The sequence below is a fragment of the Arvicanthis niloticus genome, chromosome 21, assembly GCF_011762505.2.
Source record: "Arvicanthis niloticus isolate mArvNil1 chromosome 21, mArvNil1.pat.X, whole genome shotgun sequence".
Taxonomy (NCBI): domain Eukaryota; kingdom Metazoa; phylum Chordata; class Mammalia; order Rodentia; family Muridae; genus Arvicanthis; species Arvicanthis niloticus.
The window spans coordinates 37,454,223-37,471,965 of NC_047678.1; the positions used below are offsets into that span (position 1 = coordinate 37,454,223).

The window sequence follows — 17,743 nt, forward strand, 5'->3', positions numbered from 1 at the left end:
ATCCACTAGATGTTTCAGCGAGGACCAGATGAGCTGATCACAACCCAGTGACAACTCTCCAGGGCTATTCTTTGTGGTTTTCATTTTAAGCTAAGGTCTCACTACGTAGCCCATGCTATTCTTGAACTCCAGGTGATCCTCCTGCCTCAGCCTTTGAACCTCTGGGATTGCACCTATGCCTTACCACACCTGCTTCTTGGTCAAGGCTTCCTGAAATTATTGTTCTAATTCAAATGAGCGAGCCATCTGCACAGTTAGATAAAAGCTAGGATAGATATAAAAACTGTAGATACATTCATGATTCTTCCATCGTGATTAATGCTTAATTTTATTTTTTTCCAGTGTGTTTCTAAAGTGTGGCTGTGATTATACAGCAGAAATTAACCAATTGCAGGGCTGGGGTGTAGTTCTCCAGTGAGAGTCCATTATGTGATGCATCAGACAGTTTGACAAATGCAAAAGGAAAACAAGAAGGAAGGGAGAAAGCAGGAGAGAGGGGAAGAGACAGACAGAGATGGAGAGACAAGACAGGGAGAGGAAGTTGCCCATTTCTTTGAGGGGGAGATTTAACTTAAGGATTGAAAACTCATTACATCATCTGACTTTTACTCAGGCCAAAACCACCGCAACCTTCTCAAACTTAGTAAGTGAGATTGTGTCATACCAAACTGTCTTGTGAAAGCAGAGGCCATGGGGTCGAAATATCCACCCGAAATCATCATCACCTGGTAGCCCACCCCACCCGTGTGTGTATGATTAACCGGTTGGGTAATTCTAGTGCGTACCAGGGCTTGAGAGCTCCTGGTGTTAGTCTTTCTCTGTGTCATTGTGTATACCTCAGATGCCTTCACTGCATCAGCCATTGGATGTTTTATATGGTGTTGGGTGCCCATTTGTGACAGGCAAAGACAGGGACTAAATAAAGGTCAAATGAGTTGGATTTATTCTATTATACTTGATTTCTGTCCTTTTGTGTGTTTGTTTCGAAGCTACTGGACTCTCAAGGCCTTGTTTTACTTTGCTTTTCAATTTAAAAAAAATGTGAACACAATTGTGGATTGTGGTGCAGTCAGTAATACCAGCTACTTGAGAGCCTGGGACAGTAGGGTTGCAAATTCAAGGCCCCTTGGATGACAGACAGAGTCCTAGGCCATGTAGGGCAGCATAGCTGTAGAACTCTAAACAGAGTAAAGTCGGAGGGGCTAAGAAAGCAGCTCAGGCATAAAGAGTTGCCTCACCTCAGTTATACAGGATCCTAAATCCAACCCCCAGGACCAGCACAAAAGCACACAGTACCTCTTTCCTCCCACACAAGGGGTCTGCCATTACTGCCATCCAACACTCATTCTTGACTTCTCTGGATGCTGGTCAGCCTGGCTTCTAAACTGATTCTTCAATCACACCTGTTCTGAATGGTCAGCAGTTTCAAGTGACCTACTCCTCACTCTGCAGCTAAAGTTACCTTTTTTTCAAACTAAAATGAGATTGCCTATGACCACTCTGTGGCTTCCTCTCCAGAGAGGACTTGTTCCCCTCTGGGCTGCAGGTTCACTGTGTTCTGAGGTCAGCTGCCCTTCGCTGTGGCCACGTTGACCTTTTCAGGCTCTTGTCCTTGCAGGATTTCAGACAGATATGGCGTCTGCAAGTAAGATGTAGCCTGTTCCTTGGAAGCCCCTCCCTTTGTTCCTCATCAAATTGATTCACCCTGAGGATCTTAATTGTTGTCTCTTCAGTGGTGACTATCTGAGGGCATCTTACAAACTAAAGACGTGACAAGCTTCATCTCTGAATTTAGGGCTACCTTTTTATTTCAAGCCAAATGTTTATTTAATCCACACGTCTTTTTTTCCCCAGTTTAAAAAAAAGGCTGAGTCAAGGCAAAGGCTTTATCTAAACTGCATCTCTGCCAACATGCTGGAAGTGTTATGTAAATACATCATTTTTTTGATGGCTTTTTGTTTTTATTATTGTTACTATTGTTAACAGGGTCTCTCGTCCTGTAGACTAGCATTCAACTCTCTGTGTTGCCAAGGATGACTCCGTTCCCTCTGCCTTCTCCTTCCTCCTTCCAAGCGCTGAGATTACAGGCATGCATGACCATGCCTGTCTTGTAAATATTTCTTTACTGAGAACCTGGGTAAGAGTAGTTCATATTTTGAGCTTTCTAAAGAGATACAAAAGGTTCTGTTTCCTACTAAACACACACAGCCAGGCACTTATCTAAGATATGGCTCTAACTATTTTAGCCATGGAAAGCATTACCTACATCCTGTGCTGGCTGAAAAGATGTGGTGGTCAGGGATGTACAGGAGCATAAAAGCCTTGCTGATGTTTCTAATGTATATTTGAGAAGAGATGGAAGTTGACAGCAAGATCTTTGCTCTGTTGCGGCCACAGTAGCATGCCCATGAACCAGCTCTTTAGTAAAATAAAAGTTCCAGAAAGCTCTGATGTGTGGGCTTTGCCAGTTCCTAGGTTATACATGTCCCCAACCATGGCTGAGTCCAAGCCACCAAATATGTAGCCAAGTTCTTCCAGAATTCTAGAATATTGAATGGATCCTGAGGCAGTTTCAGTGCATCCCAAATACTACAAAGGAAAAATCTAGAAAAAGAAAAGTCCACCAACTTTTGTGTTTTTGAGTGGTGGGGGTATGATGGGGTGTATATGTACATGTTTATATGTGTGTATATATATATGTGCATGTATGTTGTAGGGTGCGTGTTCACGCCTGTATGCATCTATGTGGAGGCCCAAAAGTTAAGCTCAGATACCATCCTAGACCTTGCCAAGTAGGCTAAGCTGTCTGGCCTGGGAGATCCTCTTGCTTTGATCTACCTAGTACTGGATCACAAGTGTGCACCACCATTCCTTGTCTTTTACATGGGTTCGAGGTCAGGGGAACTTAGGCCTTCACACTTACAAAGCAAAGCACTCTACTGACTGAGCTACAACTCTGGTCTTTGGTCTTCGGCTTCCTCTTCGTAAGGAGGAAATGGAAATGGCTAACCAGGACTGTGGCAGTCTGAGTGGCCACCCCTGCTTGTCCTCACAATCACAATGATGCTCTGAAACAGGGCAGCCAGTGGTCCTCATGTGTCCATGAGAGAAGAGTTTTGCAGACCACCCACAAGCATCTACCACATGAGAAGGCTTGTGGGAAATGTTCACCTCATGATTTTCTCTCTGGACCCAGTGAAGCCAAGTCTCTCAGACTCGGAACACCATAGATCACACAAAACAACCAGAAAGAATCTCTACAAAAATGCCCAGAAAATGTGCCTTTTTGAATATGACTCAATGATCCAATGAAAACAGAATTTATCTGCAAGCCTAACCAGAAAGCCATCGACTTTCGTACTTTCAAAGACCTTACTTTCCAAAATTGTACAGATATTTCTGACAAGCTATTTACCTTCTGACTCTCAACCCCTGTATATTTTGTGAAATAAAAATTAACAAATGTCCATATGCCTCCGCCATGGTAGTTCTAATATTAGAAAACTAAAGCTAACGTCTTCTAAGTAAATATTTTCTCTGCTCAATTCTATGCTACATCTTGCACAAATCAAGAAGACAGTAGCAACAGGGTGTGTTTATCTAAATCCACCTATTTTCTTATTCCCTGATTATCTGGCTATGACTTTTTGGATGTTTGTTTATGTCTGTCTGCCATTATCTGTTGTCTAGATATGAACTCTCATCTTTTTAATTCACAGTGATGGCAAATAAATACTGCCTGTTGAGTTTTCTCCTGCTGATGGTTTAGAGGTTGGAAACTTTACAAAATAAATAGCAACCGGGTTACAAAGAAGAAAGGAGGCAACTGAGTAGTAGCTTCCCCCAAATCTAAAACTATTGCGTGACAATCAAATCACAGATATCTGTATCAATAACATTTTGAAAATACTAGGAAGGAAATCTAAAAACACCAGCCTGTGGTTCTTAATACATGATTTGTTACTGAGTTTATTTGTTGGAAAAAATCCATGCAGTGGTAACATATTTATACATACATGGGAGTGATAATAATAAGTGTGCTTATAGATAAGGAAATAACGGAAATATTTTTGGAGGAAAACTCAATTATTTCTATCTATCTTAGAAAATGCAGAAGGACTCCATCAGAGGGTTCTTGCCTTGGATGGGAAATAGAGCCATGAGGCTTGGGAGTAGCTACTTCTAGGGAAATTAAAGGGCCAATTATCTGGTCCTGGTTAAACCTGCGTTTAACAAGTATGGCTAGAAAAGCTTTGGTGTCCAGGCAGGACAGCATCCTAAAGTCACCTGCATCCTCAACACCTCTCTCTAATCCAGCTCCATTGGTGACCAAAGTCACCCATCGCTAACCTTTGTCTCTAGCTTCATTGGTGAACACATCTCTATTGTCACTCTCTGATTTTCAGGGTCAATACACATGACTCAACTCCAGTTCCCAAGTCATCTGTTTGAGAAACACACCTCTGCAGCCATGTACCAAACCCTGCTCCCTGACGGAAGCTGGGGCAAGTTCCCAAATTTACCCCTCCCCCCCACACACACACTTATGTAGAAGAGGCTTCCTCATTGAGTCTGCAGTGCTTACAGCAGCCCATGGTGTGACCCCATAGGTGATGTATGCATCAGAACAGGCCCAGGGAGCCTCAGGACACTTACGGTTGACATAGCTTGATGAGGTCCTGGTCAGTGGTGCCTGGTGGAAGTCCTCGAATGTATAGGTTCGTCTTACTCAACTGTTCCCCACTGCTGTTGCTGCTGCTGTTTGTGCTGGGACTGGGAGGAGCCATGGGGTGAGGAGCTGGTGCATAGGACTGCTGCAAACAGAAGAAAAACAAAACAAACTGTTACTGGACAAACAGAAGCCAGGGCTTATTCACAGGCCAGCAGCACTCACTAAAGGTAATGCAAGTCACTTGGCCTCTCTAACACAGGCATGTATGTGCATGCACACACACACACACACACACACACACACACACACACACACACCAGTACCATGTTCCATGCCATTCTGAGAACATCAGCATCACTTGCTTTTGCTTTTCCTCTCTCTGGCCCAACGTTTGGATCAGCGCAGCCATGCATTGCAGACAATGAACTAGCAGGCACTCTTGGCAGACACCCTCAACTTTAATTTTTGACCCTCACCAGACTGGTTCTCTTTATGCTTCTAAATTAGCATGTCATCCTCTTCCCTCTTGCACTAAGATGGTTCCGTTCTGGTGCTCCTTCACCTTGCTTCTAACAGCCAGGCATCTTTATCTTCCCTATTCTTTGGTTCGCTCCTTTCCTCCAAAGAAACTTGTGCCTGCTATTTTACTTTTCCTGTGATAGACCACAGTTCTAGGTGTCTGGGAACCATTCTAGGCATCCTGGTCCTATGAATGAGCAAGTGAGCGAGCGAATATATCTGTCTCAGCTCCTTTTCCCACTCTTAAGCTGCTTTCCATCAAGATCTGCTTCAAAAGATCATAACAGACTTGAAATATCCAACCCTAGAGACTGGGACTCTGAACAGGAGGATTTATGCATTACAATCGTCCTGTTCACTGTAGGAGGTTTATTAGCAAGCAACCTTTGTCCACCAGATTCTAATGGCAGCTATTCTTCGCATTTGAGAGCTAAAAATCTTTACAGGTACTGCCTGATATGCCCTGGGCAGGCTGGGGCTTCTCTTCATTTTTGTCTTCCCCACTTTAATCAGTCAAAACATTTTATGTCAAAATTGAAATAATAAAATTGCTATACAAAACTTAGGATGTGTGATAAAAAGGTAATTACACTTATACAGATCGAAATTAGTAAACATATCATTATTTTATTTCATCCCTCTTCCTGCGGGCCATCTTCAGATCTCAAATTACACAGAATGCCTGGGTTGAGTTCTTGCCCCCTGTCTTATTGGCTGGGTGACCTTTAGATGTTGACTTAGCCTTTCTAAAGAACAGCAATGTCATTAACATGAACAAAATTACGATAGCTCTCTTGGTCACAGGGTCTGCTAAAGACCTTAGTGAGCTGATGCAGACATGACTGCTGTATGTGACCAGCGCACAAGAACCACTGACATACGTTGATATTTGTGGTAGACCATCACTACTCACAGAGATATTTCTAAGAATCCCATAGTTTTCACTTGGAATCTAGAATGTCACTCAAAAGCAGAGATGAGCGTGTTCTTCAAGACTAGTAGATGGGGTTAGAGAGAGAGCTCAGTGGTGATGAAGTGTGTCCATCGCCTTTGTAGAAACCCAGGCTCAGTTTCCAGCACTCATGTTGAGGATGACAACTGCCCACAACTTACTATGAGGGGCCTGATGCCCTCTTCTAGATCCTACTAGCAACTGCATACCCATGGTGTCGTTAACTCGTACAAACACATACGATGCACATCAATAAAAATCATTACATCTTTTAAATTATTCTACTGAAAAATTAGCTGGGTTCTCTCCTAACACCGAGTTATTGCATTGAGGAATTAGTAATTATCAAGTAGTGAGCTTGGGTCTCAGTAGCAGAAAGAATTTATTCAAGCAATGTGGTAGCTAATATTGATTGTCAACTCAATAGGAACTATACTGACCTGGGAGATAAGCATTCCCCCCAAGTCTTTGGGGGTTATTTCTAAACTGGGTTCATTGAGGTGAGTAGCCCAACCTGAATGTGGATAGAGTCACCCCAGGGACTGGAATCCAGGATAGGATAAGAAGGAGACAGTGAGCTGAGCCCAGGATTCATCTCTGCTTCTTAAATACAGATGTGCTGTGACCAGCTACCTCCAGCTCCTGGTATCAGGTCCTTCCCCATAGTGGACTGTATCATACCCTTGTACTATGGGCAGAAACAAACTCTCCCTTCCTCCAGTTGCTTTTCCTTGTGTCAAAGCAATGGGGAAAGCACCTAGTACAGATGGCATCCAGCTACTCAACATCTGAGTCGTGGATGAAATGTGTGAAGGAAGGCAGTGATGACAAACTATGCTTGGTGCCTTTATGATTTCATTCTTAACAAAACAAAACAGCAAACTCAATATGGCCAAGCGGACAGGCCTGAGGACCCATGGAAGCAGAGGACATCCAATAACTAGAACTGACCTCGGCCTTGGAAACACTGAGATGAAATTATGGGACTCCCTCTGCAGTGACTCCCACTGAGCTGAAGCCACCCTTCACTAAGTCATCCCGAAAGTTCCACTTGCTTCTCTTCCCACTCTCCAGGCACTTCCAGGACCAGACTCCATCACACTGGGAAGCTCCCTCTCTCCACTTCTGCTCCTACCCTGCCTCACTGCCTTTTACAGATGCTTCTCATTTCAAGTGAAGCACCTTGCGGCCATTTTCCTTCTTGGCATTCACAACTTGGTTTTTGTTCATGTGTTGGACTTAGTTCCTTAAAGTCTACCCCCATCTTGAATCTTCTAGTTGGAATCACCTAGCCTGCATGCATCAGATAAACAGGAGGTGGTTATAAATCTTCAGGCTATCTCTTGTGCAAATAAGATGAATTAACGTGATGCTGAAGTGACAGAGACAGGATGAGTTCACAGGATTCAGCTTTGTTCCCTGCTATAGCATCTGCCTTACACCTCTCAAGGTCTCAGATTGGTCCTGGTTCATATTTACAAGTCTCTATATTATAATAATACTCCTTAAGATTCAGGACCTCAATGTGCATTTCACTGTGCTGGTTTTCATACCCTTCCCCAGCTCCCCAAACCTGAAACCAGCAACAGAAGCCACTTGGTTTTTGCAGAGTCATCATTTTTTTTAAATCTCCACACCACCCCCCATCAAAGAAATTGGTGTTGAGTTCATCTCTTCCCTCTCCCCAGGTGTCAGAATACAGCCACCCAATCCTCTGAATTCCAAGTCTTTCTCCCGGTCCGAGTGTGTGCCATCTGGTTTTACATTCTGTCTTCACGCATTCTGTCTGTTCATTTTGCTGTCTTGCACCCTCACATAGGCCTGTGTTTCACTGGATAGTGAGAGACACTCAAAGGAGAAGACAGAATTGTCAAGTGCAAGCTCAGACTGTCTCAAAATTAAAGAATGAGGAAGAAAGAGACAAAGAGATGGGCAGGAGAAGAGACAGCAAGCAAATAGCAGAAAAACAGAGGCCAGAGCTACCATCTCCCAGAATGAACATGGTCCCAATCGTTTCCCTAGTTCTGCCTAATGCAAGATCAGCATTCTTAAGGTGGCCTTGCATTCCCCTCCCCCATACTTTTATTCAGAAGTACACAGGGGTCTGATTTGTGCGTTTACATTCAGTGAAGTATATCTATTGCCTTGTAGAATTTAATATGTTCATAAGACTTGAACATATTTTTAAATGTCTGAATTTTTATTGGATATTTTATTTACATTTTAGATGTAATCCCCTTTCCCCATCCCCCCCCAGGAACCCCCTCTTCCATCCCCCCTCCTCCTGCTTCTATGAGGATATGCCCCCACCCACCCTCCCACTCCCACCTCCCCACCCACTAGTTCCCCCACACCCAGAGCTTGATATATACAGAGGTGGATGCTCACAGCTAACCATTGAACTGATCATGGGGTTCCCAATGGAGGAGTGAGAGAGAAGACTGAAGGAGCTGAAAGGGTTTGCAGCCCCATGGGGAGAACAACAATACCAACCAACCAGAGTTCCCAGGGACTTGAACATTTTTAAAACAAAAGTCAGCTTGGTTTTCATGGTTATGCTGTAGCCCTCCTTGGACACTCCTCAGCACTGAAGCTTTTTCTCTTGTTTAAGCACTGTACATAGTAGGTGCTTTTGGTGCTTACTAGAGTGGTGTTCAGATCTTTAGCTCACAGTAGGTCAGATCACATTGATTTTTTTTTTTCTGGTCTTATCAAGTGCTACATTGTCTAACAGTTCCCAGGCGGGGCTGTTTTCAAAGCTTTTGGCCACACTCTCAAGGCCCCTCTCTCCAAATTCCTTAAATTCCACACTGTACTGGGGTTTCTCTTAAAATGAGACTTTGTTTAAAGCAGTTCCTGCCATTGCCTAGCTTCAAAACCACCATGGAACCCAAAGAATGCCCCCAGCTTTCTGTATCACAGATTAAGAGAGACCAGAGTCCTAGACTGGTCAAATAAGAAAAGCAGCTGATATGACAAGATCAATACATGTTTAGTTAATTCTTTTGTTCCCTCGGGGCTCTTTGCAGGCATTTCCATAAGTAGAACACCATTTAGCAAATTGCATCATGCCTACAATGATCAATGTGTCCTCCAACAAGGCCAAAGTACCCAGTGGAATAAAAAAAATGTTAAGGCAAAACAAGGTTGAGAAGGGGACAGGAAAGTTGTATGCATAGAAAAGAAGACATGGAGCTTAGTGTATGTGTGTGTGTGTGTGTTTGTGTGTGTGTGTGTATGTGTGTGTTTATGTATATGTGTGTGTGTGTATATGTGTGTGTTCTCATGGGTGTCTGTGTGTCTGTGTTCATATGTCTGTATGTGTGTTAGGTGTACTTGTTACTCTCATTGTGGACACACGTACATGCTGGAACACATGTACCGTGTATAGCTGCATGTGGAAGCTAATGCTCTATCTTCAGTGTCTTCTTTATTGTCTTCCACCTTGAAATAAGATCTCTAACTGAATCTGAACTGGAAGTTCTCACTATACAGGTAGGTTAGCTGACCAGTGAGCTGCAGGCATCTCCTTGTTCCTGCCCCTTAGTTGTGAGGCTGAGGTCTCAGGCACAGGCTGTCGTAAGTATCATTTTCTGTGGGCTCTGGAAATCGGAACTCAGATTCCTTTGCTTACATGATAAACCCTTTAACAAACGAATCGTCTCACCAGCCAGATATGCATTTGTTTCCTATAAAGGAATATGAGGGTTCTGGGTCAGTGGGGGGATGTAATAATAAAGGTGATTTTCTGCCAACTCCCTGTTTAAAATTGCTAGAAATTCTGCCCAAAGAGGTATCACTCTGTTGTGGAGCCAGTTGATCTTAACACTTAATACAGAAGCCTTTCCTAGTCTGTAATGGTTCATTATTCTTTTGGGGATACCCCATGATTCAACTAGCCATAAGAATTGCAAATTGCTCTTTGTGTTCAAAAATTATAAATTCCTTCCTCTCCACCCCTTTTCAAAATAACATTCCTTTATCAACATCAAGTTGAAGAAGGTTCCCAGAACGCCTGATAAATGCATAGCCTACATGAATTAATTTGTGAAAACCAAGAGCAATTTTCTATGGTCTGGCTGCCAAAATATAGGTACTAAAACCACAGGATCTTAAGAAAAAGGAAAGAAGGAAGGAAAGAAGGAAGGAAGGAAGGAAGGAAGGAAGGAAGGAAAGAAGGAAGGAAAGAAGGAAGGAAAGAAGGAAGGAAAGAAGGAAGGAAAGAAGGAAGGAAAAGAAAGAAAAATAAAGGAAAGGAAAGAAGGAGGAAAGAAATAAGAAAAGAAGGAAGGAAGAGAGAGGAGAGAGGGAAGAGGGAAGAGGGAGGGAGGGAAGGAGGAGGGAATGGGAGGAATGTTAATAACCCCCAGTGTCAATGCATTCAGGAACCATTTTGCTGATTAAAGTGGCTAGCTACACTTTATGCTTCATTCTTTGTCTCCTGCTGGATTTGGAATTTTATCATTGATTAGACTTTAAATCATCCTGAGCCACCAAGATGGGAAATTTTAAAATGTTAGTAAAATAATATTTTCCTTCAGATAAAACTGACTTTGCTCTATTGTTCAAAGCCACAGTCTATAAATCACATTTAGGGGTATGGAGGACTTAGGGTCTGTGGTTATTGAGCAGCTGATCACTGTGCTGCGACAGGGGGATGAATTTGCAGAGTCAGCATGGTTAGAGGCAGTAGAAGTAGATGTTTGAATGTGTGGCTTTGGGTGACAGCTTTAAGGAGAGAGGGGACTGCTGGTGTGTACACAAATCCACAGGCTTTTCTTTGGTGTTTATTAATGGTGACCCTGGTAAGAGAGTCATTAGGGGGTCACTGAAGAGAGGCTAACAACATACTGGGACCGCCAACCAGAGTACTCCTACCACTTTCTTCTTTAGAGGATTCAATACGATTATGACATCTGTTTTAGAAGAAGACACTATTCTTAAAATTACAGCAAAGATATTTAGGGGTAACTTTTTTGTGTGTGGTGGCTAAGCATTTGCTATGTTACACACCAGCACCATGAGCCTAGTGGGATAAATAATATTCCCTTCGTTTTGCCAAGGTGGAAACAGGCAGTGGAGAAAGAAAGAATGACCTCTTCAAGGTCACACAATTGGAACCCAGGTTTGATCTTAAGGAGCTTGGTGTCAGAAGCCCTACATGAGAGGTTAAACTTCAACTCTTCGTGATGCGTGCACCAAGAAATGAAGGTTCTTCCTGGAAGTCAGCCCAGGGGGATGAGCCAGGTGTGAGCTCTGATGCAGCCAGGTGTGAGCAGCAGTGGTGCAGTGCAGAGGGAGGCTACCAGCCAAGAGAAGCAGAACCAACCCTCCTCCCATCAGAATAGAAATGAGGTGACCTTGACATTTAATTTCTAAAAGGGACATTAGAACCAGGTCTGAGTTTTTCCTGTGATGTCATACAAGTGAGTTCAATTGTTCAGATTTGGTTGTTTAACAAGATGAACTGGCTGTGGTTGGGGGGATTCAGGGGGGAGTGGAAAGGCGGCTCACCCTCAGAGGCTGGCTCACTTAGTAAGCTTAGACCATGTGCCTCAACTGCAGCACTCACCTCAGGCCCTCTCACACTATTGTAAGATGCCTGGCTATCTGAGCGGGATTGCCCAGAGGGTTCCTCGCTGTGATTTGGATGCACACTAGAGCTGAATGTGAGGTGTTCCTGTCTCACAGAAAGTAATGGGTATCATCTAGTAAATACTGCCAACCCATCAACAGAGTCAAGACAGTAGTAAGGGGGGAAAAGACACTTCTTTTAGATAATGTCTTGAATACTTAACAGCAAGAAGTTGTGACATATTTTAATTGAAGGTCCCTCAACTCTGCCACCACAGACATTGTAGGAAAGACATTGCTTTGTTGTATGCAGCTGTCCCCATGCACTACCAGAGATTCAATAGTGTCTCTGCTCTCCGTTTAGAAACCAGATATACCATCCTCTGCACAAAGCTATAACAATCAAAAACGTCTTTCGAGATTGCCAGATGTACTCTGAATAAGAGGGGAAAACCAGGACATTAAGCAAACATAAACCCTTCCCTTGAAATGTCAAAACAAACCTCTTTACAGAATATTGATATTAATTACTTAATCTAACTAACTTACTTCATGGTGGAGGTGGGGGGCTTGGGGGAACACTCACTCCAACCCCAAAGTCAGCTTCTTACTCTTAAGTACATGAGGCACTCCTGATTTTCCCCATGCCTCTACACTCTGAAGCCAAGACGTCAAGAGAATATTTCATCTGTGGCAGACTGAGTCTGAAACATACTTCTCCCACTGGATTGGAAACATAAATCTTTTGCAAAGAGAATGTTAAATATTTTTTGCATGCAATTCCCCTTGGCTTGGCATTCCAGGGTTCTGGTGCCAAGCTGCAGTCAGCTCTACTGCCGGCATCTGGTCGTTGGCAGAGCCCAGTGGCAGTTGGTCTGGTGGTTTGGAGAAGCCAAGGACTCAGGCACACAGCAGTCTGTTCTGCGGATGGTCTACCCAATTTGTTTTTATTCATCTCCAGCACGATAGAATTCGTAGTATTTTATCCACTCAAGGGATAAACGTCTCCCATGAGATTGACATACCAACTCATCTGTACTCCAAAAATGAATACAGACCACGTTCTTGCCTTAAATAGTACATTATTTAGCTGGCGTACACAAGAAGTCCATTGCTCAAGGGAGAATGTTGTGATGACTATTGGATTCCTCCCCTAGACAGAGCTAATTTCCATATAACTTTGCTTCTGCACACCTCTCTGCATGGAGCGTGAACACAACTTGAGAGAACGTGCAGGATTGGAGGGCGGCCTGCAGCCATGAGTATGGACACAACCTGAGAGAGTGAGCAGGATCGGAGGGGTGGCGGCCATTAGTGCGTCTGTAAGAACCTCAAATGAGGGTAACAGTGTGAATCCAGTGCATGCAAGCCATAACAAACGTAGCTAAATGAGTCTCTCAGGCCAGCCACATAATTTCAGCCATAGTTTCAGGAGCCATGCGCATTACTGCTTTTTCGATTTCAGGCCAGGCAATTGCCTCTCCATTATCTGGAATAGGATGACTGAAAACAACGGTCTCCATTATGCTGGTGATAATAGAGTTTGGTGGTAGGCTGCCCCTCGTCTCTTTTCCTGCCCACAGCACAGATATGGAAATGAGCAATAAAGAAGAAAACCCGCTCACAAAAGGCAATCATGTGAGCATCCCCTGTCCACTGGTCCAGGTAATAGCTGCTGTCAACAGTAGGAACCTGATGCTTCAGAACTCCGGGGAGCCTGCTGCGCCTCTCCCAGCCCCACCACTAACTAGGCACGTCAACCTTGTGTCATAAGAAGAGAAGGAACTATGTTTATTTCCCTTCGTTGGGATATTTTCAACCTAAAATATGTAAAAGATGTAGAATATTGAACATAACCCAAGGCACAGGGCTAACACTTGATCATATATTTATACATGTATGTATATAAATTATATATTTTCATATATTTATTTTATATAATTATATTTAATTTATATTTTATATATTATGATAATCCAAAAATGTAGTACAAAATATTTTTAAATGATTTATATATGTGTTATATATGTATATGTGTATATATATAGATATATGTACATAAATACATATATATATATATATATATATATATATATATATATATATATATATATATATATATAATATAGTTTTATCACCTATACCATCCTCACGGGGAAGATCCCTAAACATAGTCTCTGGTTTTTAGGTGATATCATTTACCTTGAAGAGAGTGCTGAAGAGCTAGCTAATTTTTGAAGCCTTGGGTCCACTCTTCTTAAAATTAAGCCATCAGAGCCCAGCTCTTTCATTTTGATCAAGAACCAGAATATGGTCACGGAGCTGTAACAGGACAATCAAGTCTCATGGAATGGCTAATTAGTTCCAAGGTGTTCACAAGTCACTACTGAGTTATTTTTTAATCCTACTTCTGTTAGGATGAGAGTCAGTTTTGCTTACACATTCATTTTTAAAACCTTGGCAGATTGCATAAGTGCATGGTATTCTTTTCTGTTGACAAATAGGTGTCATTGACAGTCATTAAATTCTGTTTAGAGGTTTAGATATTAAATGACATTTTAAAATTCATGGCACTTGAAAACACAAGTAAAGTAGTTATTGTGCAGCTCAAGGGCCACTCGACAAATTTCATCAAAACATTTATAAGCTAGAGAAATAGGCTGTCGTAAGTACACTGGCAGTCTCTTATAAACATTGCCAACGCTTCAAACACCAAGGGCACCCAGTCTTTGACCAAATCTCTTCTTTCAGCCAACCAACTCCTGATTTCTTCAAGGAAAAACTAATAAAATTAGCATTCACTTCAAATTGTGTGGTGCTATAGGCTGTGTTGAAAGGCTATGTCCATGCATTGAGACCAGCACAAGAGAGAAGCTTACCACTCTATTCCAACAGCTCATGACTGTGATGCCAACTGTGATTGGTGCTTATGGATCAATGAGCCATGATGGCACAGATTACAATGTCACCTACAAGAGGACTGTGTGTCACACCAAGAGCACTCTCTAGAAATATTGATGGTAACCACACCTCTAAATGGAGTCTCTGCTATTTGTTCAAGGGACATTCTGGAATTCGGTCTAAACTATGGCATATAAAATATCTTTCAGCTGATATGAAGCCTGGCCAGAGTGGATGCCACTGAGAAAGACTTGCAGGAGGTTGGCATGAACTGTTGAGACAGAACTAGTCCTGCAAGTAAAATTCAATTTATAGGAAGAATAAGAAGCATTTGATTTGTTTGTAACCAATAAGTATTTTTCATCTTGATTTAAACTTCTCAACTAAGAAGGAGGAGACAGATGGCTCAGTGGTCAGGGAATGCGCACAGCTCTTGCAGAGGACCCAGGGACAGTTCTAAGCACTCACAATGGGAAGTTTACAACTATCTTTAGCTCAAGCTCCAGGATATCCAGGAGGTTTGTGCCCTCTTTTGGCCTCCATAGTCATCTGTACACACACACACACACACACACACACACACACACACACACACCACACTTAATGACATAGGAGGGGAAGAGAAATTATTTAAACGTTCTAAATATTTAGAAATCCTTTTAAAATAATGTTAAGTAGCTGTTTTTTGAGATCTCAGCTCTGTTTTAAAGTCTAATACTTTCAGCATTCCCCTGACATAAAAACTGGCAGCCACACTCACTATTAATCCTTGCTGTATCATGTTTGCCCTCCCACATAAGAACGGAGACTGATGAGTGTAGTTGACAAAGGCGGGCTGAGACAACACTTTGGTACTACTACATTAACTCTTTATACATTTCTCCTCCATCAAGAACATCACGGCGACAGGAACAGGGAGCCACTTCCCTGCTCAATCAGTTAATCTTCATATTAAAATCTCATATTGTTTATTTGCTTATTGATGGCTAATGAGTTATAAAAAACCAATTTGGTTTGTTAAATTGAAGAAGGAAAAGGAATAGGAAAAGGGAAACAGAGCGAGAGGGAGGGAGGGAAGGAGGGAGAGAAGGAGAGAGGAAGGTAGGATGGGAGGGAAAGGATGGAGGGAGGGAAGAAGAGAGGGAGAGAGGAAAAGAGAGAGGAAGGGAAGGGGGAGTAATGGAGGGAGGGAGGAAGGGAGAGATGACGAGAAAGAGGAATGGAGAGAGAAAGTAAGGGAAGAAGGAGTAGAGGAAGGGCGGTTAGGAGGAAAGGAGGGAGAGAGGGAGGGAAGGAGGGAGGGAGGGAAGAAGAGAGTGATGGAATGAGAGAGGTGGGGAAGGAGAGAGGGAGAGAGGGAGAAGAAAGGAAGGGGACAAAGAAAGGAGGGAGGGAGGGAGGGAGGAAGGGAGAGAGAGAGGGAGGGAGGGAGAGAGGGAGGGAGGGAGGGAGAAAAGTGGGAAATGGCGAGGGGAAAGAGTCAGAAGGAGATTGACATGAACTGTTGGTACAGAACTATTGCCTGTCTCTTTGACAGGCAAGTTCTTTACCTAGATCATTGTGCATTTTCAATATTCATCAAGTACTTTATAGGAACATTGAAGGAGGGCTCCTTGCCTCCCAGAATCCACACAAAATGCCGTCCTCCTAGGCTTCCTTCTAAGGACAGCTGAAACCCAAAGAAGAACCTCCTTACAGCAAGCTAAGAGAGAAAGTCTGCAGATCCATAAACAACAGCCTAAACTCTGTGACATAAAATAGTTCCGCTGTTTTATTAACCTATTTATTCATATTTTAATGATGCAGCGAAATTAAATGTGAAGAGAAAGTAAGCTGTTAAAGTCCTAAATCTAAGAAATTTGGATTATAAAACAACAAAATTTCATACAGGAGACAATATTAGGACACAGATCAACAGCATGACAGCAGGCAAGGCCTGGTTTGTGCAGCCTTATAGCACCAGCTACTGAGGTGGGAAAGTCACAAGTTCAAGGTCACATAGGTGAAAGAATCAGTTTAAAGCTGGCATGGCTAACTTAGTGAGACTATCTAAAAATAAATTGCTGTGAAAAAGAGACAAGGACATACCTCACTGGTGAAGTACTTGGCTAGCATGCAGGAGGCCCTGGGGTTCAAGCCTCAGTACGAACCAAATTTAGGAGAATCACTTCATTCTAACATAGAAGCCCTGTGCTTGATCCCCAAGCTGATATAAACCAAACACAGCAGTGCATGTCTCTGATCCCCTTAGTGAGTGAAGAATGTGGATGAGAAGTCCTAGGTCACCCTTGGCTACACAGCCTGTTTGAAGTTAGCAGGGTATACACATGACCTTGTCTATAGATAACAGAGTGAATGAATGAGTGAATGAATGAATGAATGAATGAATAAATAAATAAATAAATAAATAAATAAATGTGAAAGGAATAAAAGAAGTGCTTGACTAGATAATTTTACATAAATATCATTTTAAACATTTTCTACTGTTGAGTAGTGAGACTATAAAATATCTACCAGACTTTTAATCTTGTAGCAGCATTTATTACAATTTTTATATCATTAGACATATCAAATATTGACATATCCAAACTTCTCTTTCTCATCATTATAAACTATGAATACTCATTTTCCCCCATGTATTACAAGCTAACACACTCTATACTTGAGAAAGTTCCTCAGAATAACGTGCACAAACTCAATGTCCGGTGAATCTTTCCTTTATACTGGATGCCGTCTTCTGACCCAGAAGACAAACTGTAGCCAATAGTAAGGTGGTTCTACTGTCTGTCTCCCCCACCCCATGTTTGTGTGTGTGTGTGTGTGGGGGGGGGCTTCTTCCTATATGAGGATGAAATTTTATCCCAGAAAGTAGAAAAGTAACTAGCGCGCAGTCACCTCTTCAGTGCTCCATGGCTGTTGTGAGAACCCTAAAACACTTCTACACTGCCCATCTTGACAGGAACGTGAGTAGGCTTTTGAAGCAAGTCTTACATTCAGCTCAACTCACAGACCCCCAGTGTGGTGATTAGCCTTTACCTGTGATGGTACTTACCATCTCTATAGAAACACAGCACTGTGTTTTATCACAGAAATGGAGAGGCAATTCATAAAGAGGTCCCATTCAT

At 42.6% G+C, this 17,743-nt stretch overlaps 1 protein-coding gene across 11 annotated transcripts in view; it reads right to left on the reverse strand.

The window, feature by feature from the left end:
- Window positions 1-17,743, reverse strand: part of Rbms3 (RNA binding motif single stranded interacting protein 3) — a 767,889-nt gene that overhangs the window by 521,190 nt on the left and 228,956 nt on the right. For all 11 annotated transcript variants that reach the window (XM_076917936.1, XM_076917932.1, XM_076917931.1 and 8 more), the window contains exon 2: window positions 4,657-4,814. In XM_076917936.1, the coding sequence (XP_076774051.1) occupies window positions 4,657-4,814 (158 nt within the window). The remainder of the gene's footprint in view (window positions 1-4,656; window positions 4,815-17,743) is intronic.